This window comes from Phasianus colchicus, chromosome 29, assembly GCF_987193195.1.
Source record: "Phasianus colchicus chromosome 29, bPhaCol1.hap1.1, whole genome shotgun sequence".
Lineage (NCBI taxonomy): Eukaryota > Metazoa > Chordata > Aves > Galliformes > Phasianidae > Phasianus > Phasianus colchicus.
The window spans coordinates 4,636,169-4,662,154 of record NC_143464.1 but is presented as its reverse complement, the minus strand read 5'-3'; the positions used below and the strand labels follow the sequence as shown (position 1 = coordinate 4,662,154).

The following is a 25,986-nucleotide window of genomic DNA, read 5'->3' as shown; positions in this document are numbered from 1 at the left end:
GTCGCTAATTAACGCCGCTGCGTTAATTAAGGAGGCACCTGGCAGGCGATGGGCAGCAGCAGGCGGGCGGCGGCGGCGATGTAGTCGGGGTCGGCCATGCGCGGCCCCCCCCAGCCCACGTTGACGGTGTAACCCAGGCCGGCGCCCCTCCCCCGCCGCCACGGGGAGCCGCCGCCCCCCCCCGGGAAAAACGAGCCGTCGTGGCGGTGCAGGGAAACGTACAGCACGCTGGGGGGGGCGGGGGGGGCGGCAATGCAGCCTGAAGGCGGGCCGGGCCCCAGACCCATGGGAGACCCCAGCTCCCCGTATCACCGCAGAACCCCCCCATATCACCCCATAACCCTCATAACCCCCCCATCACCCCATAACCCCCCCATATCACCCCATAACCCTCATAACCCCCCCATCATCCCATAACCCCCCCATAACCCCCCCATATCACCCCATAACCCTCATAACCCCCCCATCATCCCATAACCCCCCCATAACCCCCCCATATCACCCCATAACCCCCCATATCACCCCATAACCCCCCATATCACCCATAACCCCCCCATATCACCCCATAACCCCCCATATCACCCCATAACCCTCATAACCCCCCCATCATCCCATAACCCCCCCATAACCCCCCCATATCACCCCATAACCCCCCATATCACCCCATAACCCCCCATATCACCCATAACCCCCCCATATCACCCCATAACCCCCCATATCACCCCATAACCCCCCCATATCACCCCATAACCCCCCATATCACCCATAACCCCCCCATATCACCCCATAACCCCCCATATCACCCCATAACCCTCATAACCCCCCCATCATCCCATAACCCCCCCATATCACCCCATAACCCCCCATATCACCCCATGACCCTCATAACCCCCCCATCACCCCAACCCCCCCCCATAACCCCCCATATCACCCCACAACCCCCCCATATCATCCCATAACCCCCATAACCCTCCATATCACCCCATTACCCCCATAACCCCCCCATATCACCCCATAACCCTCATAACCACCCCATCACCCCATAACCCCCCATATCACCCCATAACCCCCCATAACCCCCCGTATCGTCCCATAACACCCCCATATCGCCCCATAACCCTCATAACCCCCCCATCATCCCATAACCCCCCACATCACCCCATAACCCCCCATATCATCCCATAACCCCCCATTCACCCCATAACCCCCCATATCACCCCATAACCCCCCCAGCACCCCATAACCCCCCCATATCACCCCATAACCCCCCATATCACCCCATGACCCTCATAACCCCCCCATCATCCCATAACCCCCCCATATCACCCCATAACCCCCCCATATCACCCCATATCACCTCATAACCCCCCCATCACCGCATAACTCCCCCATATCACCCCATAACCCCCCCATATCACCCTATAACCCCCCCATATCACCCCATAACCCCCCATATCACCCTATAACCCCCCCGATAACACCCCATATCACTCCATAACCCCCCCATATGCCTCCATATCACCCCATAACCCCCCCATATCACCCTATACCCCCCCATAATCCCCCCGTATCCCCCCATAACCCCCCCATATCACCTTATAACCCCCTATAATCCCCCTGTATCCCCCCATAACCCTCCCATATCACCCTATAACCCCCCATAACTCCCCCATATCACCCCATAACCCCCCCATATCACCTTATACCCCCCCATAATCCCCCCGTATCCCCCCATAACCCCGCCATATCACCCCATACCTCCCCCATATCACCCTATAACCCCCCATAATCCCCCCGTATCCCCCCATAACCCCCCCATATCACCCTATAACCCCCTATAATCCCCCTGTATCCCCCCATAACCCCCCCCATATCACCCCATTATCCCCACATATCACCCTATAACCCCCATAATCCCCCTGTATCACCCCATAACCCCCTATATCACCCCATTATCCCCCCATATCACCCTATAACCCCCATAATCCCCCTGTATCACCCCATAACCCCCCCATATCACCCCATAACCCCCCCATATCACCCTATAACCCCCCATAATCCCCCCGTATCCCCCCATAACCCCCCATATCACCCTATAACCCCCCATAACTCCCCCATATCACCCCATTATCCCCCCATATCACCCTATACCCCCCCATAATCCCCCCGTATCCCCCCATAACCCCCCCATATCACCCTATAACCCCCTATAATCCCCCTGTATCCCCCCATAACCCCCCCATATCACCCTATAACCCCCTATAATCCCCCCGTATCCCCCCATAACCCCCCCATATCACCCTATAACCCCCTATAATCCCCCTGTATCCCCCCATATCCCCCCCATATCACCCTATAACCCCCCATAATCCCCCTGTATCACCCCATAATCCCCCCATATCACCCTATAACCCCCCATAACTCCCCCATATCACCCCATAACCCCCCCATATCACCTTATACCCCCCCATAATCCCCCCGTATCCCCCCATAACCCCGCCATATCACCCCATACCTCCCCCATATCACCCTATAACCCCCCATAATCCCCCCGTATCCCCCCATAACCCCCCCATATCACCCTATAACCCCCTATAATCCCCCTGTATCCCCCCATAACCCTCCCATATCACCCTATAACCCCCCATAACTCCCCCATATCACCCCATTATCCCCCCATATCACCCTATAACCCCCCATAATCCCCCCGTATCACCCCATAACCCCCCATATCACCCTATAACCCCCCATAACTCCCCCATATCACCCCATTATCCCCCCATATCACCCTATACCCCCCCATAATCCCCCCGTATCCCCCCATAACCCCCCCATATCACCCTATAACCCCCTATAATCCCCCTGTATCCCCCCATAACCCCCCCATATCACCCTATAACCCCCTATAATCCCCCCGTATCCCCCCATAACCCCGCCATATCACCCCATACCCCCCCCATATCACCCTATAACCCCCCATAATCCCCCTGTATCACCCCATAATCCCCCCATATCACCCTATACCCCCCCATAACCCCCCCATATCACCCCATGATCCCCCATAATCCCCCCATACGACCCCCCCATATCACCCCAAAAGCCCCCCACGACCCCCCCCCCCCCCAAACCTGGGGTCATCCTCGAAGATGCGCTGCGTTCCATCCCCATGATGCACATCCCAGTCCACGATCAGCACCCTGCGGGGTTTCGGGGGAGGTGCGCCCCCCTCCTTGTAGGATCCCCCAGGAGCACTTTGGGGGTCTCCCAGCCCACCCCAAACCCCCCCCCGTACCTGAGGGCCCCCCCGGCCATGCGCTGTGCGTGCCGGGCTGCCACGGCCACGTTGTTGAAGAGGCAGAAACCGCCGGCGGCGCCGGGAGCCGCGTGGTGCCCAGGGGGGCGAACCAGGGCCAGGGCGTTCTGTGCCTATGGGGCGGCGTGGGGAGGGGGCTGTGGGGGGGTCCTATGGGGGGCTCCGAGTCCCCTATAGCCTCTATGGGGGTCCCTGTGTCCCTTATGGCCTCTATGGGGGTCCCTGTGGGGGTCTCTGTGTCCCCTATAGCCTCTATGGGGGTCCCTGTGTCCCGTATGGCCTCTATGGGGGTCCCTGTGGGGGTCTCTGTGTCCCCTATAGCCTCTATGGGGGTCCCTGTGTCCCTTATGGCCTCTATGGGGGCCCCTGTGGGGGTCTCTGTGTTCCCTATAGCCTCTATGGGGGTCCCTATGGGGGTCCCTGTGTCCCTTATGGCCTCTATGGGGGTCTCTGTGTCCCTTATAGCCCCTATGGGGGTCCCTGTGGGGGTCTCTGTGTCCCCTATAGCCTCTACGGGGGTCCCTGTGTCCCTTATAGCCCCTATGGGGGCCCCTATGGGGGTCTCTGTGTCCCTTATAGCCCCTATGGGGGTCCCTGTGGGGGTCCCTGTGTCCCCTTATAACCTCTACGGGGGCCCCTGTGTCCCCTATAGCCTCTATGGGGGTCCCTGTGGGGGTCTCTGTGTCCCCTATAGCCTCTATGGGGGTCCCTGTGTCCCTTATGGCCTCTATGGGGGCCCCTATGGGGGTCCCTGTGGGGGTCTCTGTGTCCCCTATAGCCTCTATTAGGGCCCGCCCCTATGGGGGTCTCTGTGTGCCCTATAGCCTCTATGTGGGTCCCTACAGACCCCCATGGACCCCAAGATGACCCTATAGATGCTCCCGCCAGACCCTACAGACCCCCATGGGACCCCAGGCGACCCCTCCAGACCCCATAGACCCACATTGGTCCCCCGGTATCCCCTCCCCAGCACCCTACAGACCCCCGTGGGCCCCCAGACGACCCCCCCAGCCCCCCCATAGGACCCCAGATAACCCTATAGATGCTCCCCCCAGACCCTAAAGACCCCCACGGGACCCCAGACGACCCCCCCAGCCCCCCCATAGGCCCCCAGATGACCCTCCAGCCCCTCCCCCGAGCCCCTATGGACCCCCGTGGGACCCCAGACGACCCCCCCAGACCCCATAGATCCACATTGTTCCCCAGGTGACCCCTCCCCAGCACCCTACAGAACCCCATGGGATCCCACACGACCCCCCCAGACCCCATAGACCCACATTGGTCCCCAGGTGACCCCTCCCCAGCACCCTACAGACCCCCGTGGGCCCCCAGATGATCCCCCCAGCCCCCCGATAGGACCCCAGATAACCCTATAGATGCTCCCCCTTGACCCTATAGACCCCCATGGGATCCCACACGACCCCCCCAGACCCCATAGACCCACACGGTTCCCCCGGTATCCCCTCCCCAGCCCCTACAGACCCCCGTGGGCCCCCAGACGACCCCCCCAGCCCCCCCATAGGCCCCCAGATGACCCTCCAGCCCCTCCCCCCAGCCCCTACGGACCCCCATGGGACCCCAGACGACCCCCCCAGACCCCATAGACCCACATTGTTCCCCAGGTGACCCCTCCCCAGCACCCTGTAGGACTCCAGACGCCCCCCCCAGCACCCTACAGACCCCCGTGGGCCCCCAGACGACCCTCCAGCCCCCCCATAGGCCCCCAGACGACCCCCCCAGACCCCATAGACCCACATTGTTCCCCCGGTATCCCCTCCCCAGCACCCTACAGACCCCCGTGGGCCCCCAGACGACCTCCCCAGCCCCCCCATAGGCCCCCAGATGACCCTCCAGCCCCTCCCCCCAGCCCCTACGGACCCCCATGGGACCCCAGACGACCCCCCCAGACCCCATAGACCCACATTGTTCCCCAGGTGACCCCTCCCCAGCACCCTACAGACCCCCGTGGGCCCCCAGACGACCCTCCAGCCCCCCCATAGGCCCCCAGACGACCCCCCCAGACCCCATAGACCCACATTGTTCCCCCGGTATCCCCTCCCCAGCACCCTACAGACCCCCGTGGGCCCCCAGATGACCCCCCCAGCCCCGCCATAGGCCCCCAGATGACCCTCCAGCCCCTACCCCCAGCACCCTACAGACCCCCATGGGACCCCAGACGACCCCCCCAGACCCCCCAGACCCACATTGGTCCCCAGGTGACCCCTCCCCAGCACCCTGTAGGACTCCAGATGCCCCCCCAGCACCCTACAGACCCCCGTGGGCCCCCAGACGACCCTCCAGCCCCCCCATAGGCCCCCAGACGACCCCCCCAGACCCCATAGACCCACACTGTTCCCCAGGTGACCCCTCCCCAGCACCCTACAGACCCCCGTGGGCCCCCAGACGACCCCCCCAGCCTCCCCATAACCCCCCAGATGACCCTCCAACCCCTCCCCCCAGCACCCTACAGACCCCCATGGGCCCCCAGACGACCCCCCCAGCCCCCCCATAGGACCCCAGATAACCCTATAGATGCTCCCCCCAGACCCTAAAGACCCCCATGGGACCCCAGACGACCCCCCCAGCCCCCCCATAGGCCCCCAGATGACCCTCCAGCCCCTCCCCCGAGCCCCTATGGACCCCCGTGGGACCCCAGACGACCCCCCCAGACCCCATAGATCCACATTGTTCCCCAGGTGACCCCTCCCCAGCACCCTACAGAACCCCATGGGATCCCACACGACCCCCCCAGACCCCATAGACCCACATTGGTCCCCAGGTGACCCCTCCCCAGCACCCTACAGACCCCCGTGGGCCCCCAGATGACCCCCCCAGCCCCCCGATAGGACCCCAGATAACCCTATAGATGCTCCCCCTTGACCCTATAGACCCCCATGGGATCCCACACGACCCCCCCAGACCCCATAGACCCACACGGTTCCCCCGGTATCCCCTCCCCAGCCCCTGCAGACCCCCGTGAGCCCCCAGATGACCCCTCCAGACCCCCCATAGGCCCCCAGATGACCCTCCAGCCCCTCCCCCCAGCCCCTATGGACCCCCGTGGGACCCCAGACGACCCCCCCAGACCCCGTAGATCCACATTGTTCCCCAGGTGACCCCTCCCCAGCACCCTACAGACCCCCATGGGATCCCACACGACCCCCCCAGACCCCATAGACCCACATTGTTCCCCAGGTGACCCCTCCCCAGCACCCTACAGACCCCCATAGGATCCCACACGACCCCCCCAGACCCCATAGATCCACATTGTTCCCCAGGTGACCCCTCCCCAGCACCCTACAGACCCCCATGGGATCCCACACGACCCCCCCAGACCCCATAGACCCACATTGTTCCCCCGGTATCCCCTCCCCAGCACCCTACAGACCCCCGTGGGCCCCCAGACGACCCCCCCAGCCCCCCCATAGACCCACATTGGTCCCCAGGTGACCCCTCCCCAGCACCCTGTAGGACTCCAGACGCCCCCCCCAGCACCCTACAGACCCCCGTGGGCCCCCAGACGACCCTCCAGCCCCCCATAGGCCCCCGGACGACCCCCCCAGACCCCATAGACCCACATTGTTCCCCCGGTATCCCCTCCCCAGCACCCTACAGACCCCTGTGGGACCCCAGACGACCCCCCCAGACCCCATAGATACACATTGTTCCCCAGGTGACCCCTCCCCAGCACCCTACAGACCCCCATGGGATCCCACACGACCCCCCCAGACCCCATAGACCCACATTGTTCCCCCGGTATCCCCTCCCCAGCACCCTACAGACCCCTGTGGGCCCCCAGACGACCCCCCCAGCCCCCCCAGCCCCCACCTGTCCGCTGAGCACGGCGCTGACAGCACAGCACGCAGCCCCAGCCGCCAGGCAGGCGCAGGCGTAGGATTGGGGGCACAGGAAGACGGAGTTGTAGCGGGCGGCCGCCCCACGCAGCTCCCGGGGACGGAGCCCCTCAGTGGCTGCCAGGGCCTCCACGTGGGACCTCCTGGGGGGGGGAATGGGGGGGAGGGGGGGGGAGGGAAAGAAAGGGGTTGGGGGAGCGATAAAGGAGGGGTTGGGGGGGATTGAAGGGGGTTTGGGGGGATTGAAGGGGGTCTGGGGGGATTGAAGGAGGTTTGGGGGGATTGAAGGAGGTTTGGGGGCGACTGAAGGGGGTTTGGGGGGATTGAAGGAGGTTTGGGGGGGATCAAGGGGAGCCTGGGGGGATTGAAGGGGGTTTGGAGGGGATCAAGGGGGGTTTGGGGGGATTGAAGGGGGTTTGGGGGGATTGAAGGGAGTTTGGGGGGATTGAAGGGGGTTTGCGGGGATTGCAGGAGATTTGGAGGGGATAAAGGGGAGCCTGGGGGGATTGAAGGGGGTTTGGAGGGGATCAAGGGGGGGTTGGGGGGATTGAAGGGGGTTTGCGGGGATTACAGGGGATTTGGAGGGGATCAAGGGGAGCCTGGGGGGATTGAAGGGGGTTTGGGGGGGATCAAGGGGAGCCTGGGGGGATTGAAGGGGGTTTGGGGGGGATCAAGGGGGGGTTGGGGGAATTGAAGGGGGTTTGGGGGGGATTTGAAGGGGGTTTGGGGGCGATTGAAGGGGGTTTGGGGGGATTGAAGGAGGTTTGGGGGGTATCAAGGGGGGCTTGGGGGGATTGAAGGGGGTTTGGGGGGATTGAAGGGGGTTTGGGGGGATTACAGGGGGTTTGGAGGGGATCAAGGGGGGTTTGGGGGGATTGAAGGGGGTTTGGGGGGGATCAAGGGGGGCTTGGGGGGGATTGAAGGGGGTTTGGGGGGATTACAGGGGGTTTGGGGGGATTAAAGGGGGCTTGGGGGGATTAAAGGGGGTTTGGGGGGATTGAAGGGGGTTTGGGGAGGGATCAAGGGGAGCTTGGGGGGATTAAAGGGGGCCTGGGGGGATTGAAGGGGGTTTGGGGGGGATCAAGGGGGGCTTGGGGGGATTGAAGGGGGTTTGGGGGGGATCAAGGGGGGGTTGGGGGGGATTGAAGGGGGGCTTGGGGGGATTAAAGGGGGCCTGGGGGGATTAAAGGGGGTTTGGGGGGGATCAAGGGGGCCTGGGGGAGGATTAAAGGGGGTTTGGAGGGAATTAAAAGTGGTTTGGGAGGATCAAGGGGGGTTTGGGGGGGATTAAAGGGGGTTTGGGGGGATTAAAGGGTGTTTGGGGGGATCAAGGGGGGCTTGTGGGGGATCAAGAAGGGGATTGGGGCAATAAAGGGAATTTTGTGGGGGACAATGGGGATTTGGGGAGTTTATAAGGAGATCTGGGGGGGGAGGAAAAGGGGATTTTGGGGCCATATGAGGAGATTTTGGGGTGACAAAGGTGATTTTGGGGTTATTAAAGCATTTTGGGGGGGTGCTAAAGAATATTTCCGGGGCCATAAAGGAGGTGTTTGGGACACAGGAAGGGTCTTTTAGGGTGGGATGGAGGAAGTCTTTTTTGGGTGGGGGTCTTTTTTGGGGGAGGGGGGAGGTGCTCACGTGTGGCAGGCGCGCAGCTGGGGGGGCCGCGCGGGCTGTGGGGGCAGCAGGAGGCAGCGCTGCGTCAGCCCCAAATCCCACAGCCGTTGTAGGGCGCGCGACAGCCGCTGCGGGCACTCGGGGTGCTGGCTGTGGGGGGGGCGAGGTTATGGGGGGGGTCCTCAGCTGACCCTTGGGACCCACAGACCCCAGATATTCAGACCCCCCAGACCCCAATTATTCAGACCCCAAAAGGACCCAGGACCCTCAGGACCCCCAGACCCCAATAATTCAGACCTCGATTAGACCCAGGCCCCTCGGGACCCCCAGACCCCCTTCATTAGGACCCCAAAGGAACCCAGATAAATGAAACCCCCCCCCAGACCCATTTATTGAGCCCCTAATGGGACCCAGACCCCTCAGGACCCCCAGACCCCCTTCATTAGGACCCCAAAGGAACCCAGATAAATGAAACCCCCCCCCAGACCCATTTATTGAGCCCCTAATGGGACCCAGACCCCTCAGGACCCCCAGACCCCCTTCATTAGGACCCCAAAGGGACCCAGATAAATGAGAAACCCCCAGACCCATTTATTGAGCCCCTAATGGGACCCAGACCCCTCAGGACCCCCAGACCCCAAGCATTCAGACTCCCAGACCCCCTTCATTAGGACTCCAGAAGGAACCCAGGCAAATGAGGACCCCCAGACCCCAATCATTCAGACCCTAATTAGACCCAGGCCCCTCAGGACCCCCAGACCCCCTTCATTAGGACCCCAAAGGAACCCAGATAAATGAAACCCCCCCCCAGACCCATTTATTGAGCCCCCAAAGGGACCCAGACCCCTCAGGACCCCCCATATCCCCTCTCTTTACCCCCCCAAATGTGATCCATGGACCTGAGCCCCCCTGACCCCCCTCATTTTGGGCCCCCCCCGACCTGTCCCACGGGTTGTAGTGCTCCTCCATCCTCTCGTCGAACACCAGCGCCGTGCGGGCAGTGGGACGGGGACGGGGTCCGTCCAGGACCTGGGGGGGGTCCATGGGGGGCTCCGCCTCCTCATCATCGCCCCCCAGTTCTTCATCCTTCCGCGCTTCCTCACCCTCCTCCTCTTCCTCTGGCTCGTCCTCCACCTCCGGCTCTGTGTGGGGAGGGGGCTTCAGTGAGGGACACAAAAGCTCTGCCCCTTTCTGGGGGATCCAAGGAGGTCTGGGGGGTCCTCAAAGAGGCGTAGAGGAGCAGAAAGGATCCAAGATGGCGCCGAGGTGGCGTGGGGTGCGTTGCTTAGCAACCAACATGGCCGCCCTAGCGACTAATATGGCCGCCTTAGCAACCAACATGGCCACCCTAGCAACCAATATGGCCGCCCTAGCAACCAACATGGCCGCCCTAGCGACTAATATGGCCGCCTTAGCAACCAACATGGCCGCCCTAGTGACTAATATGGCCGCCCTAGCAGACAACATGGCCGCCTTAAAAGCCAACATGGCCGCCCAAGCAACCAATATGGCCGCCCTAGCAACCAATATGGCCGCCCTAGCAACCAGCATGGCTGCCCCAGCAACCAATATGGCCGCCCCAGCAACCAATATGGCCGCCCCAGCAACCAACATGGCCGCCTTAAAAACCAACATGACCACCCTAACAACCAACATGGCCGCCTTAAAACCAACATGGCCACCCTAACAACCAACATGGCTACCCTAGCAACCAGCATGGCCGCCTTAAAAACCAACATGGCCGCCCTAGCAACCAACATGGCCGCCTTAAAAACCAACATGGCCGCCCTAGCAACCAACATGGCTGCCCTAACAACCAGCATGGCTGCCTTAAAAACCAACATGGCCACCCCAGCAACCAACATGGCCGCCCTAGCAACCAACATGGCCGCCCTAGCAACCGATGCGCCACCTTAGCAGCGCGGCCTGCGGGAATCCTCGAAGCCTTTCAGTGGGGTGTTTTGGAGGGGATCTTAGTGAACCCCCCGTGGGTTTAGGGAGTATCAAAGCGATCCCAAAGGTTTTGGGGCCCCTCTCTGTATTTCTCGTGGGTTTGGGGTTTCCCTCCTGGCTTTTGGGGGTTTCTTTTTGGGGGGGTCTCACACTCACCCCCCCGCAGCCCGCTCCAATATTTGCTGTGGGCCTCCATGGCGCAGGCGATGCTGGCTAGGCCGCTGTGAGGGGGGAGGGGGAGGGTCAGGGGGAACCCCAAACCTCCCTCAACACCCCCCTCCCCAAACCTCCCCCCCGACCCCCAAATCCCCCCCCCCGCCATAAAACCCCAAATTCCCCCCACAAACCAAATGTCTCCACACCCCCATAAGCCCCCCCAACCCTCCCAAAATGCCTTTAACTCCCCCTAGAATGCCCCCAAAATGCCCCCAAACCCCTCATAACTGCCCCAAATCCCCCATAACCCCTCAAATTCCTCCCCAAATCCCCCCATAACCCCCCCAAATTCCTCCCCAAATCCCCCATAACCCCCCCAAATTCCTCCCCAAATCCCCCACAACCCCCCAAATCCCTCCCCAAATCCCCCCACAACCCCCCAAATTCCTCCCCAAATCCCCCACAACCCCCCAAATTCCTCCCCAACGCCCCCAGCCCCCCCCCAAACACCCTTAACCCCCTCAGCTCTCCCCCAAATGATCCCCCACCCCACACCCCCAAAATGCCCCGAATTCCCCCCCCCAAACTCCCCCCACACCCCTCCTCTCCCCCCCTCACCTGGGGGTGGGGACGATGGGCCCTGGGGGGTCCCCGGGGTCCCCCAGCAGTGTGCGAAGGGCGGCACTGGGCCCCCCCGGCTGCCACCCCCCCTGCAGAGAAGGGTTTGGGGGGAGGGTCAGCGGGGCAGCAGTGGCCCCTATAGAACCTCACATCCCCTATAGAACCCACCACCCCCTATGGCACCACCCCCATTCCCTACAGAAGCCCCCATCCCCTATAGAACCCCCCCATCCCCTATAGAACCTCCCATCCCCTAGAGAACCCCACCATCCCCTATAGAACCCCCCATCCACTACAGAACCCCACCATCCCCTATAGAACCCCCCAACCCCTATAGAACCTCCCATCCCCTACAGAGCCCCACCATCCCCTATAGAACCCCCCATCCCCTACAGAACCCCACCATCCCCTATAGAACCCCCCTCATCTCCCATACAACCCCCATCCCCTTTAGAACCCCCCCAACCCTTATAGAACCCCCCCATATAACTCCCATCCCCTATAGCCCCCTATACGTCCCACCCATCCCCTAAACCCCCCCATACACACCACCCAACTCCTACAGCCCCCCCATACATCCCCCCCACTCCCTATAGCCCCCTCTTATCGCCCCCCAGCCCCTATACGTCCCCCCCATCCCCTATTACCCCCCATACATCCCACTTATCCCCTATAGCCCCCACTTATCACCCCTTCACACCCTATATCTCCCCATACATCCCACCCATCCCCTATAATCCCCTATATATCCCACCCGTCCCCTACAGCCCCCCCTTATGACACCCCAGCCCCTATACCCCCCCATACATCCCCCCAGCCCCTATACCCCCCCATACATCCCTCCCATCCCCTATAACCCCCCCACACCCCCCCCATCCCCTATAACCCCCATACATCCCTCTCATCCCCTACAACCCCCCAAACATCCCCCCCATCCCCTATAACCCCCATACATCCCCCCCATCCCCTACAACCCCCATACATCCCCCCCATCCCCTATACCCCCCCATACATCCCCCCCATCCCCTATAACCCCCATACATCCCCCCCATCCCCTACAACCCCCCAAACATCCCCCCCATCCCCTATACCCCCCCATACATCCCCCCCATCCCCTATAACCCCCATACATCCCCCCCATCCCCTATAACCCCCATACATCCCTCCCATCCCCTATACCCCCCCATACATCCCTCCCATCCCCTATAACCCCCCCATACATCCCTCCCATCCCCTACAACCCCCCAAACATCCCCCCCCATCCCCTATACCCCCCCATACATCCCCCCCATCCCCTATAACCCCCATACATCCCTCTCATCCCCTACAACCCCCCAAACATCCCCCCCATCCCCTATAACCCCCACACGACCCCCATATCCCCTATAGAACCCACACGAGCCGCCCACCGCACCCCTAGAAGCGCCCATATGGCCGCCATAGGTCCCGCCTGCCCCCCAACTCCCCCCCCCATCCCCTATAGCCCCTATAGGGCCGTACCTGGAATGCGAGGAGCAGCCGTCCCCCCGCCAACGCGGCCAGCAGGTGGGTCAGCAGCGCCACCCCCACAGGGGAGAGTCCCACACGGCCCTGGGGGGCACCTATAGCATCTATAGGGCCCCCCACAGTTGCCCCTGCGGGGAGCACGGACCCCCCCAGCCCCACCCCCAACCACTCCCCCATAGCGCCCCATTAAGCCCCTATAGCACCTCTGCCGACCCCAAAGCGCACCTATAGCACCCCATGCAACACCTACAGCCCCATACCTCCCCTATAGCAGCTCCTATAGCCCCTATAGCACCCCACACTCCCCTATAGCACCCCATGCAACCCCTATAGACCCATACCCCCCCTATAGCAGCTCCTATAGCCCCTATAGCACCCCATGCAACCCCTACAGCCCCATACCCCCCCCATAGCAGCTCCTATAGCCCCTATAGCACCCCACAGTTCCCCTATAGCACCCCATGCAACCTCTACAGTCCCATACCCCCCCAGAGCAGCTCCTATAGCCCCTATAGCACCACACACAGCCCCTATAGCACCCCATGCAACCCCTATAGCCCCATACCCCCCCTATAGCAGCTCCTATAGCCCCTATAGCACCCCATGCAACCCCTACAGCCCCATACCCCCCCCACAGCAGCTCCTATAGCCCCTATAGCACCCCATGCAACCCCTATAGCACCCCATGCAACCCCTACAGCCCCATACCCCCCCCCATAGCAGCTCCTATAGCCCCTATAGCACCCCACACAGCCCCTATAGCACCCCATGCAACCCCTATAGCCCCATACCCCCCTATAGCAGCTCCTATAGCCCCTATACCACCCCATACAACCCCTACAGCCCCATACCCCCCCTATAGCAGCTCCTATAGCCCCTATAGCACCCCACACAGCCCCTATAGCACCCCATGCAACCCCTATAGCCCCATACCCCCCCTATGGCAGCTCCTATAGCCCCTATAGCACCCCACGCAGCCCCTATAGCACCCCACAGAGCCCCTATAGCACCCATCACCACCCCATACAGCCCCTATAGCACCCCACAGAGCCCCAGACGCACCCATAGCCACACCATACAGCCCCTATAGCACTCATCACCACCCCATAGAGACCCCATAGCACCCCACAGAGCCCCTATAGCACCCATAAGCACCCCATACAGCCCCCATAGAGCCCCTATAGCACCTGACCTCCCCATACAGCCCCTATAGCCCCCACCCTGCCCCCTCCCCCCCTCCCCCATAAAGCCCCTATAGTGGCCTGGAGGGATCCGCAGGGCCCCACAGGCTCACCCTACAGACGTGCCCTATAGGCCCACCCTATAGGCCACCCTATAGGTTCCCATACCTCCGGGTCCCCCAGTGCGGTGTCACAGGCGGCAGCCACCAGGACGATGTGGGGCTGGAACTGAGAATAGGGGGGGGGGGGGGCGAATGTCCGTGTGTCTGTCTGACCCAGACCTCCCCCCAGGACCCCTCCCACACCTTGGGACCCTCCCAGGTCCCCCCCAGGACCCTGTGACCCCCCCAGGTCCCCCTTTAAGACCCCCCCCCCCCGCCCCCAGACCCGCCCAGCATCCCCACGCTGTGACCCTAGGAACCCCCCAGGACCCCCAGACCCCCCCCCACAATCCCTGGAGACCCCCAGAACTGCCCCCACGACCCGGGGGACCCCCCCAGCTCCCCCCCCCCAACGACCCCTGTGAGCCCCCCAGGACCCCCCCTGGGACCCTCAGATGCCCCAGATGACCCCCAGACCCCCCCAGGATTCTTGGAGACCCCCAGAATTCTTCTCATAACCTGGGGGACCCCCAGGACCCCCCCAGCGTCCCCATAACTCACCCTGTTCCCTCCCAGGACCCCCCCAAGACCCCCAAGACCCCCCCAGAACCCCAACAGAACCCCTTTAGAGCCTCCAGGACCACCCAGAACCCCCCAGGATGCCCCCAGACCCCCTCAGGACCCCCCCTCCCCCATGACCCATGACCCCCAGAACCCCCTTTAGGACCCCCAGGACCACCCCAGGATGACCTCAGCCCCCCCCCAGGACCCCCCATGACACCCAGGACCCCCTTTAAGACCCCCAGAATCCCCTTTACAATCACAACGACCACCCCAGACCCCCCCTGTGACCCCCAGACCCCCTTTAAGACCCCCAGAATCCACTTTACAACCACAACGACCCCCCCAGACCCCCCCCGTGACCCCCAGGACCCCTCAGAACCCCCCCAGGACCCCCTTTAAGACCCCCAGAATCCCCTTTACGACCACAACGACCCCCCCAGACCCCCCTCAGGACCCCCAGGACCCCCCAGGACCCCCTTTAAGACCCCCAGAATCCCCTTTACGACCACAACGACCCCCCCAGACCCCCCTCAGGACCCCCAGGACCCCTCAGAACCCCCCAGGACCCCTTATAAGACCCCCAGAATCCCCTTTACGACCACAACGACCCCCCCAGACCCCCCTCAGGACCCCCAGGACCCCCCAGGACCCCCTTTAAGACCCCCAGAATCCCCTTTACGACCACAACGACCCCCCCAGACCCCCCTCAGGACCCCCAGGACCCCCCAGGACCCCCTTTAAGACCCCCAGAATCCCCTTTACGACCACAACGACCCCCCCAGACCCCCCTCAGGACCCCCAGGACCCCTCAGAACCCCCCAGGACCCCTTATAAGACCCCCAGAATCCCCTTTACGACCACAACGACCCCCCCAGACCCCCCTCAGGACCCCCAGGACCCCCCAGGACCCCCTTTAAGACCCCCAGAATCCCCTTTACGACCACAACGACCCCCCCAGACCCCCCTGTGACCCCCAGACCCCCTTTAAGACCTCCAGAATCCCCTTTACGACCACAACGACCCCCCCAGACCCCCCTCAGGACCCCCAGGACCCCCCAGGACCCCCTTTAAGACCCCCAGAATCCCCTTTACGATCACAACGACCCCCCCAGACCCCCCCTGTGACCCCCAGACCCCCATTAAGACCCCCAGAATCCCCTTTACGACCACAATGACCCCCCCAGACCCCCCTCAGGATCCCCAGGACCCCCCAGGACCCCCTTTAAGACCCCCAGAATCCCCTTTACGATCACAATGACCCCCCCAGACCCCCCTCAGGACCCCCAGGACCCCTCAGAACCCCCCCAGGACCCCCTTTAAGACCCCCAAAATCTCCTTTACGACCACAACGACCCCCCCAGACCCCCCCTGTGACCCCCAGGACCCCTCAGAACCCCCCCAGGACCCCCTTTAAGACCCCCAGAATCCCCTTTACGATCACAACGACCCCCCCAGACCCCACTCAGGACCCCCAGGACCCCTCAGAACCCCCCCAGGACCCCCTTTAAGACCCCCAGAATCCCCTTTACGATCACAATGACCCCCCCAGACCCCCCTCAGGACCCCCAGGACCCCTCAGAACCCCCCCAGGACCCCCTTTAAGACCCCCAGAATCCCCTTTACGACCACAACGACCCCCCCAGACCCCCCCTGTGACCCCCAGACCCCCTTTAAGACCTCCAGAATCCCCTTTACGACCACAACGACCCCCCCAGACCCCCCTCAGGACCCCCAGGAGCCCCCAGGACCCCCTTTAAGACCCCCAGAATCCCCTTTACGACCACAACGACCCCCCCAGACCCCCCTCAGGACCCCCAGGACCCCTCAGAACCCCCCCAGGACCCCCTTTAAGACCCCCAGAATCCCCTTTACGACCACAACGACCCCCCCAGACCACCCCCCAGGACCCCTTTTAGGACCCCCAGGACCCCCCCACCTCAAAGGCGATGGGCAGCAGGAGGTGCAGGAAGGCAGCTGCGTAGTCCCCGTCCGTGGCGCCGGGCTATAGGGGACGGCGTCAGAAGGCCCTATAGAGACCCCACCCTATAGGGGACAGCACCCCCCCCTCCCCACAATAGAGACCCCTTCCCACACACAAAATCCTAAGCTTCTATACGTACTTCCATATGCTTTCCTTGCCCCTTTAAGAACCCATACAGGCAACCCTATAGGCTCCCCCGCCCCTATAAGCGCCTCTATTGGCTTTCCCCACCCCTATAAGCGCCCCCATAGGCTCCCCCCAGCCTTATAAGCACCCCTATAGGCTCCCCCCACCTCTATAATAAATCTATAGGTTCCCCCAACGCCTACAGGTTCCCTCCTTCCCTGCACAAACCCCTATACGTCTCTTCCAACCCTACAAAAACCCCTATAGCATTCTCTCACCCCTATAGAAACCCCTATAGCAGCACATCTGGCCCCCCCCCTCCCTCCACCCCCATAGGAGCTCCTATTAACCACTCCCCCAATAGGAGCCCCTATAGCTGCCCCCACCCCTATAGGAACGCCCCTAACCCCCCCCACACCTATAGGATCCCCTACAGCCACCCCCACACCCCTATAGAAACATCTCTAACCCCCCCACACCTATAGGATCCCCTGCAGCCACCCCCCCACCCCTATAAGAACATCCCTAACCCCCCCCCACCCCTATAGAATCCCCTATTGCCGCCCCCCACCCCTATAGGAACACCTCAACCCTCCCCACCACCCCTATAGGAGCTCCTATAGCCACCCCCCACCCCTATAGAAACATCTCTGATCCCCCCAGACCTATAGGATCCCCTGCAGCCACCGCCCCACCCCTATAAGAACATCCCTAACCCCCCCCCACCCCTATAGAATCCCCTATTGCCACCCCCTACCCCTATAGGAACACCTCAACCCCCACCCCCAACCCCTATAGGAGCTCCTATAGCCACCCCCCACCCCTATAGAAACATCTCTAACCCCCCCACACCTATAGGATCCCCTGCAGCCACCCCCCCACCCCTATAAGAACATCCCTAACCCCCCCCCACCCCTATAGAATCCCCTATTGCCGCCCCCCACCCCTATAGGAACACCTCAACCCCCACCCCCAACCCCTATAGGAGCTCCTATAGCCACCCCCCACCCCTATAGAAACATCTCTAACCCCCCCACACCTATAGGATCCCCTGCAGCCACCCCCCCACCCCTATAAGAACATCCCTAACCCCCCCCCACCCCTATAGAATCCCCTATTGCCACCCCCTACCCCTATAGGAACACCTCAACCCCCCCCCCACCGCTATAGGATCCCCTGCAGCCACTCCCCCACCCCTACAGAATCCCCTATAGCTGCCCCCCACCCCTATAGGAACCACCCCTTACTCCACTTCACCCCTATAAGAGCCCCTTTGAGCCCCCCCCCCCCAGCCCCCCCCCCCGGAGGCTGCCCCTATAGCCGCCCCTATAGACTCCATACGTGCTCCCAGCGCAGCTCCACGGTGCAGCCCCCCCCCCGAGCGCTGCCCACAACTGGGGGGGGGTCCTGGCCCCAATGCACCCCGAAATACAGAACGCTGGGGGGGGGGGATTGAGAAAAAATGGGAGGGGGGGCCCCACTGCCCCCTAATGACCCAATTTTCCCCCCCTCCCAGTACCTCCCACTTCCTCCCAGTACCCCACCAGTGCCTCCCAGTGCTCCCCAGTTCCCCCCGGCGCCTCCCCAATGCCTCCAGGACCCCCCAGTTCCCACCAGTGCCCCCCCAGTGCCTCCAGAGCCTCCCAGCGTCCCCCAGTTCCTCCCAGTGCCCCACCAGTGCTCCAAGTGCCTCCCAGTTCCTCCCAGTCCCTCCCAGTGCCCCCCAGTTCCTCCCAGGACCCCCCATGGTCCCCCAGTCCATCCCAGTGCCCCCCAGTGCCTCCCAGTGTCCCCCCAGTCCTCCCAGTGCCTCCCAGTTCCTCCCAGTACCCCTCAGTGCCTCCAGGACCCCCAGTATCCCCCAGTCCCTCCCAGTGCCCTCAGGACCCCCCAGTGCCCCCCCAGTGTCCCCAGTTCCTCCCAGTGCCCCCCAGTTCCTCCCAGGACCCCCCAGTGTCCCTCCAGAGCCTCCAGGACCCCCCAGTATCCCCCAGTTCCCCCCCAGTGTCCCCCAGTTCCTCCCAGTGCCCCCCCAGTGTCCTCCAGTTCCTCCCAGTGCCCCCCCAGTTCCTCCCAGGACCCCCCCGTGCTCCCCCAGTTCCTCCCAGTTCCCCCCCAGTTCCTCCCAGTCCCTCCCAGTGCCCCCCCAGTGCTCTCCAGTCCCTCCCAGTGTCCCACCAGTGCACCCAGTGCCCCCCCAGTCCCTCCCAGTGCCCCCAGGACCCCCCAGCGCCCCCCCAGTGTCCCCCAGTTCCTCCCAGGACCCCCCCGTGCTCCCCCAGTTCCTCCCAGTTCCCCCCCAGTTCCTCCCAGTCTCTCCCAGTGCCCCCCAGTTCCTCCCAGTGCCCCCCCAGTGCTCTCCAGTCCCTCCCAGTGTCCCGCCAGTGCACCCAGTGCCCCCCAGTTCCTCCCAGTGCCCCCAGGACCCCCCAGCGCCCCCCCAGTGTCCCCCAATTCCTCCCAGTGTCCCACCAGTGCTCCCAGTGCCTCCCAGTGCTCCCCCAGTTCCTCCCAGGACACCAGAGTGTCCCCCAGTCCTTCCCAATGCCCCCCCAATTCCTCCCAGTGCCCCCCCAGTACCCCCCGCTTCCTCCCAGTGCCCCACCAGTGCCCCCCAGTGCTCCCCAGTTCCCCCCAGTGCCCCCCAGTGCCTCCAGGACCCCCCCCCAGTGTCCCCCCCAGTCCCTCCCAGTGCCCCCAATGCCCCCCAGTTCCTCCCAGTGTCCCACCAGTGCTCCCAGTGCCTTCCAGTTCCTCCCAATAACCCCCAGTTCCTCCCAGGACCCCCCAGTGCCCCCCAGTACCCCCCAGTGCTCTCCAGTCCCTCCCAGTGCCCCCAGGACCCCCCAGCGCCCCCCCAGCATCCCCCAGTTCCTCCCAGTATCTCACCAGTGCACCCAGTGCCCCCCCAGTACCCCCCAGTGCCCTCCAGTCCCTCCCAGTTTCCCACCAGTCCCTCCCAGTCCCTCCCAGTGCCCCCCAGTTCCCCCCATTCCCCACCTGGGGTCATCCTGGAAGAGGCGGGGGGTGTCCCGGGGGGGGGTCGCGCACCAATCCACGATGAGGACGCTGAGATGGTGGGTTTTTTTTTTGGGGGGGGGGGCTATTAACCCCATGGACCCCATGGACCCCATGGACCCCATAACCCCCCCCAAAGACCCCCTCACACCCTACAGAGCTCCCCACAGACCCCAAGAACCAACCCCCCCCCCAAACCCCTTCCAAGACCCCCCAAGTCTCCTTCCCACCCCCCCCCGCAGACCCCCCCATTGACTCCATACACCTCTACGCACCCCAACCCCCCACCAGACCCCAGACCCCCACCCCCCCCAGGACCCCACAACTCCCATATGGATCTCATACACCCCCCCAAGACCCCACAGCTCCCCTATGGATCCCATACCCCCCCAGATCCCATAATGCCCCCCCCCAGCCCCCCTATGGATCCCATATCCCCCCAGATCCCATAATGCCCCCCCCAGCCCCCCTATGGATCCCATATCCCCCCCCCTAGATCTCCCAGACTCCCTACAGACCCCATATCCCCCCCCTTCCCCCCTTCCCCCCCAGACCCCCTATAGATCCCATACACCCCCAGATCCCATAATGCCCCCCCCCCCAGACCCTCCTGCCCCCCTATGGATCCCAGACCCCTCCCAGCCTCCCCAGACTCCCTATGGATCCCATATCCCCCCCCCCAGCCCCCCTATGGATCCCATACCCCCCCCCCGGCCTCCCCAGCCCCCCTATAGATCCCCAAACCACCCCCCCCCCCCAGACACCCTATGGATCCTATACCCCCCTGAAACCCCAGAGCCCCCCTATGGATCCCATACCCCCCCCCAGACCCGCCAGCCCTCCTATGGATCCCAAAACCACCCCCCCCAGACGCCCTATGGATCCTATACCCCCCTGAAACCCCAGAGCCCCCCTATGGATCCCATACCCCCACCCAGACCCCCCAGCCCCCCTATGGATCCCATAACCCCCCCCCCGGCCTCCCCAGCCCCCCTATAGATCCCCAAACGACCCCCCCCCAGACGCCCTATGGATCCTATACCCCCCTGAAACCCCAGAGCCCCCCTATGGATCCCATACCCCCCCCCCCGACCCCCCAGCCCCCCTATGGATCCCATGCCCCCCCCCTCCTGACCCCCTATGGATCCCATACCCCCCCCCTGGCCTCCCCAGCCACCCTATAGATCCCCAAACGACCCCCCCCCCAGACACCCTATGGATCCTATACCCCCCTGAAACCCCAGAGCCCCCCTATGGATCCCATACTCCCCCCCCAGCCCCCCTATGGATCCCATACCCCCCCCTCACCGCTGCACCCCCGGGTGTTTCTGGGCCGCCCGTGCTGCGATGGCAATGGGGTCCACAGGGGGGCTGTGGGGACACAGGACCATATAGAAACCCTACAGCACCCTATAGAAACCTCGCACTGCCCCATACGAACCCTACAGCGCCTCAGGAAGACCCTATAGAAATGTATAAAAGCTTCGTAACGAACCATACTGACCCTACAGTTCCTTATAGAGACCCTACAGTAACCTATAACAGCTTTACCAACCCCTCTGCAAACCCTACAGCGTCTTTCTGAGACCCTATAGAAACACATAAAGACTTCACAACGCCCCTATATGTTATGGAAATCCTATAGAAACATCAGATGCTTTACACTACTCCAGGAAAACCCTACAATAACTTATAGACATCCTATAGCACCTCCAGAACGCCCCATAGTGACTCTATGACCCCCCAAAGCACCTATAGCTGCCTGCATCTATATGACACCCTATAGAAATCCCAAAAGACTCTATAGAATCCATACAGGACTCCCAAAAGCTCCACCGTGCCCTATAGAATCCACGGGGCTCTTCTACGACTTCATGGACCCTATGGCATCCCTGGCATTCCCACACACCCTATAGAACCCATAGGGCCCCTATTGCATCCAGGAGGTTCCTACTGATCCTATAGAATCCATAGGGACTCCATGACCTTTACAGTGTCCCTACAATTCCCACAGACCCCATAGAATCCATAGGGCCCATCTAGAACTCCATGGATCCTACTGCATCCCTGAGATTCCCCCAGACCCTATAGAATCTATAGGACCCTTTTAGGACTCCGTGGCCCCTATAGGATCCCTGGGATTCCCCCAGACCCCATGGAATCCATAGGGTCCATTTGGGACTCCACAGCCCATATGGCATCCATGGGACTGCCACTGTCCCTATAGAATCCATAGGGCCTTTTTAGGATTCTGTTGCTTCTATAGCATCTCCGGGATTCCCACAAACCCCATAGAATCTATAGGGCACTTTTGGTACTCCATGACCCCTACAGCACCCTATAGAATCCATGGGGTCCTTTTAGGACTTCATACCCCCCACAGCATCCCTCGAACTGCTGGGGTCTGTATAGAATCCATAGGGCCCTTTTAGGACCCTGTGGCTCCTATGGCATCTCTGGCATTCCCACAGACCCCATAGAATCCATAGGACCCATTTAGGACCCCACGGCCCCTATAGTGACTACCGCCGTCCCTATAGAACCCATAGGGCCCTTTTAGGACTCCGCGGCTCCTATAGGATCTCTGGGATTCCCACAGACCCCCCCCAGAACCCTGAGGCTCAGGAAACCCCTCACCCCCCCACCCCTATATGTGCCCCCCCCCCCCCCGGTACCTATAGGATCCATAGGGTCCCAGCAGTGCCAGCCCATTGCGGACGTCCCCGCTCAGCACCCGGCCCAGCAGCGCCAGCAGAGCCCCCACGGCACGGAGGGAGGGGTCCTGGGGGGCAGAGATGTCAGAGACCCCCCCCCATATTTCCATAGGCGCCCCCACCTTTCTATAGCCCATAGCGACCCCCATCTTTCTATAGGAAACCCCATAGAACCCCCCCCCCCCTCAGCATTGAACCCATTGGAAAAATTACAATCCTACAAAGCCCCCCCAAGATCCACAGACCCCCCCCCCCCCCCCCTTCCCCCACAAATCCCCCAGACCCCCACTTTGGGGACCCCACTCACATCTACGGGATCCTATAGACCACACTTCCCCCCCCCAAGACCCTATAGCCCCCCCCTTGGGACCCATAAACCCCCCCAGGACCTATAGATCCCCCCCCCCCCAAACCCCCACTCTGCGGTCCCCATTAACACCTGTGGGACCCTATAGCCCCCCCAGACCCTATATCCACCCCCTTGGCACCCATAGTCCCCCCCCAGACCCCTTTTAGGACCCCCAGACTCCCCCAGGACCCCCAGATCCCCCCCCAGGGCCCACAAAACATCCCAAGCCCCCCCCCCCACCTCCCCCTCCCCTTTAAGATCCCAGGGTCCCTATAGCCCCCCCAGACCCTATAGCCCCCCCAGACCCTATAGCCCCCCCCAGACCCCCTTTAGGACCCACAGACTCCCCCAGGACCCACAGATCCCCCCCCAGGGCCCACAAAACATCCCAAGCCCCCCCCCAGACCTCCCCCTCCCCTTTAAGATCCCGGGGACCCTATAGCCCCCCCAGACCCTATAGCCCCCCCACTTGGAACCTATAGCCCCCCCCCCGACCCCTTTTAGGACCCCCAGACTCCCCCCCTTGGGACCCACAGATCCCCCCCCAGGGCCCACAAAACATCCCAACCCCCCCCCCCAACTCCCCCTCCCCTTTAAGATCCCAGGGACCCTATAGCCGCCCCAGACCCTATAGCCCCCCCCCAGACCCCCTTTAGGACCCCCAGACTCCCCCAGGACCCACAGATCCCCCCCCAGGACCCACAAAACATCCCAAGCCCCCCCCCCCACCTCCCCCTCCCCTTTAAGATCCCAGGGTCCCTATAGCCCCCCCAGACCCTATAGCCCCCCCCCAGACCCCCTTTAGGACCCACAGACTCCCCCAGGACCCACAGATCCCCCCCCAGGGCCCATAGAACATCCCAACCCCCCCCCAGACCTCCCCCTCCCCTTTAAGATCCCGGGGACCCTATAGCCCCCCCAGACCCTATATCCCCCCCCTTGGGACCCATAGCCCCCCCCAGACCCCCTTTAGGATCCCCAGACTCCCCCAGGACCCACAGATCCCCCCCCAGGACCCACAGAACACCCCAAGCCCCCCCCCCAGACCTCCCCCTCCCCTTTAAAACCCCAGGGACCCTATAGCCCCCCCAGACCCTATAGCCCCCCCCCAGACCCCCTTTAGGACCCCCAGACTCCCCCAGGACCCACAGATCCCCCCCCAGGGCCCATAGAACATCCCAACCCGCCCCCCCAGACCTCCCCCTCCCCTTTAAAATCCCAGGGACCCTACAGCCCCCCCAGACCCTATAGCCCCCCCCCAGACCCCCTTTAGGACCCCCAGACTCCCCCAGGACCCACAGATCCCCCCCCAGGGCCCACAAAACATCCCAACCCCCCCCCCAGACCTCCCCCTCCTCTTTAAAACCCCAGGGACCCTATAGCCCCCCCAGACCCTATAGACCCCCCCCCATGGGACCTACAGACCCCCCCCCCACCCCCCCAGGACCCACCGAGTGCTGAGGGGGGGGCGGTGCCCCCGGGGTCTCCTCTTCTGCCGCATCCTTGGGGCTGCAGACCCCCAAAAGCACTCAGCCCCCCATTATGCCCCCCCCCCCAAATCCTCCCTGTAAACTCTTTATGCCCCCCCCCCAAAACCCCACACATCACCTACAGCCCCCCCAAAAAACCCTATAGAGTCTCAACCCCCCCCAAAAAAACCCCAAAATCAGCCCCCAAACCCCACAAAGCCCCCCCTTCACCCAGAGACCCCCCCAAGCCCCATAAACCACCCCAATATCCCCCCCCAGACCCCCTATATTCCCCAACAGACCCCCCCAAATCCCCCAGACCCCCAATATCACCCCCAAGACCTTCACAGACCCCCCCAGGCCCCCAAATCCCCCCATATGCCCCCAGACCCCCCCCAGACACCCATAACCCCCCCCAAACCCCAATATCCCCAACCCCCCCCATATATCCCCCCAAATCCCCCCCCAAGCCCCCAGGTCACCCCCAAAACCTTATAGACCCCCATGCCCCCCCTGGACCCTCTACATCCCTCCATATGCCCCCAAATCCCCCCCAGAAACCCCATATGGCCCCTCAAACCCCCATTCCTGCCCCCAGACCCCCCCCCAGACACCCATAACCCCCCCCAAACCCCAATATCCCCAACCCCCTCCATATATCCCCCCAAATCCCCCCCCAAGCCCCCATATCGCCCCCAAAACCTCATAGACCCCCATGCCTCCCCCCCCATCCCCTATATCCCCCCATATGCCCCCAAATCCCCCCCCCAAACCCGCCATGTTGCCCCCCCAAGCCCCCATTCCTGCCCCCAGACACCCCCCCAGACGCCCGTAACCCCCCCCAAACCCCAATATCCCCAACCCCCCCCATATATCCCCCCAAATCCCCCCCCAAACCCCCAATATTGTCCACCACCCCCCCATTCATGACCCCAAAACCCCCCCAGACACCCATAATCCCCCCCCCCAAACCCCAATATCCCCAACCCCCCAAATCCCCCCCAAAACCCCCCCAAACCCCCCCCACCTGTGAACCAACAGCATCTCCTCCTCGGTGGCTGCGTGACACTAAACAACAAAATAGGGGGGGGGGGGGGTGTAAAAACCCCCCAAATTGAAGAGAATTCCCCCCCCCCCCACCCCAAAGAACCCCAAATCTGGGAGAATTGCCCCCAAATCTGCCCTCACCTCCAGCTGGACGCAGCGCTCCTTCAGCGTCACCCATTCTGCAGAGCTATGGGGAGGGGGGGGGGACATGAATGGGGGTTCACCCCCCCCCCCCCAAACCCCCACACATCACCTACAACCCAAAAAACCCTATAAAATCCCACCCCCCCCCCAAAAAAACCCCATACCAGCCCCCAGACCCCACAAAACCCCCCTCCCTCTTCACCCAGAGATCCCCCCAAGCCCCATAAACCCCCATATGGGGTCTATAGGCTTGTGCCCCCCCCCCCCCCCCA

The 25,986-nt window shown here is 62.6% G+C and overlaps 1 protein-coding gene across 1 annotated transcript in view; it reads right to left on the bottom strand.

The window, feature by feature from the left end:
• The window catches only part of HDAC6 (histone deacetylase 6), a 33,981-nt gene that overhangs the window by 6,414 nt on the left and 1,581 nt on the right, over nt 1-25,986 (bottom strand). Inside the window, exons 4-21 of the mRNA XM_090126798.1 lie at nt 25,712-25,757; nt 25,551-25,591; nt 24,506-24,563; nt 22,667-22,773; nt 21,300-21,362; nt 19,974-20,042; nt 18,315-18,411; nt 16,803-16,868; nt 14,370-14,429; nt 13,015-13,104; nt 11,512-11,603; nt 10,894-10,958; nt 9,725-9,926; nt 8,806-8,934; nt 7,142-7,310; nt 3,293-3,426; nt 3,129-3,197; nt 39-228 (exon numbers count right to left, since the gene is read on the bottom strand). Coding sequence (XP_089982924.1) covers nt 39-228; nt 3,129-3,197; nt 3,293-3,426; nt 7,142-7,310; nt 8,806-8,934; nt 9,725-9,926; nt 10,894-10,958; nt 11,512-11,603; nt 13,015-13,104; nt 14,370-14,429; nt 16,803-16,868; nt 18,315-18,411; nt 19,974-20,042; nt 21,300-21,362; nt 22,667-22,773; nt 24,506-24,563; nt 25,551-25,591; nt 25,712-25,757 — 1,747 coding nt within the window. The remainder of the gene's footprint in view (nt 1-38; nt 229-3,128; nt 3,198-3,292; nt 3,427-7,141; nt 7,311-8,805; nt 8,935-9,724; nt 9,927-10,893; nt 10,959-11,511; nt 11,604-13,014; nt 13,105-14,369; nt 14,430-16,802; nt 16,869-18,314; nt 18,412-19,973; nt 20,043-21,299; nt 21,363-22,666; nt 22,774-24,505; nt 24,564-25,550; nt 25,592-25,711; nt 25,758-25,986) is intronic.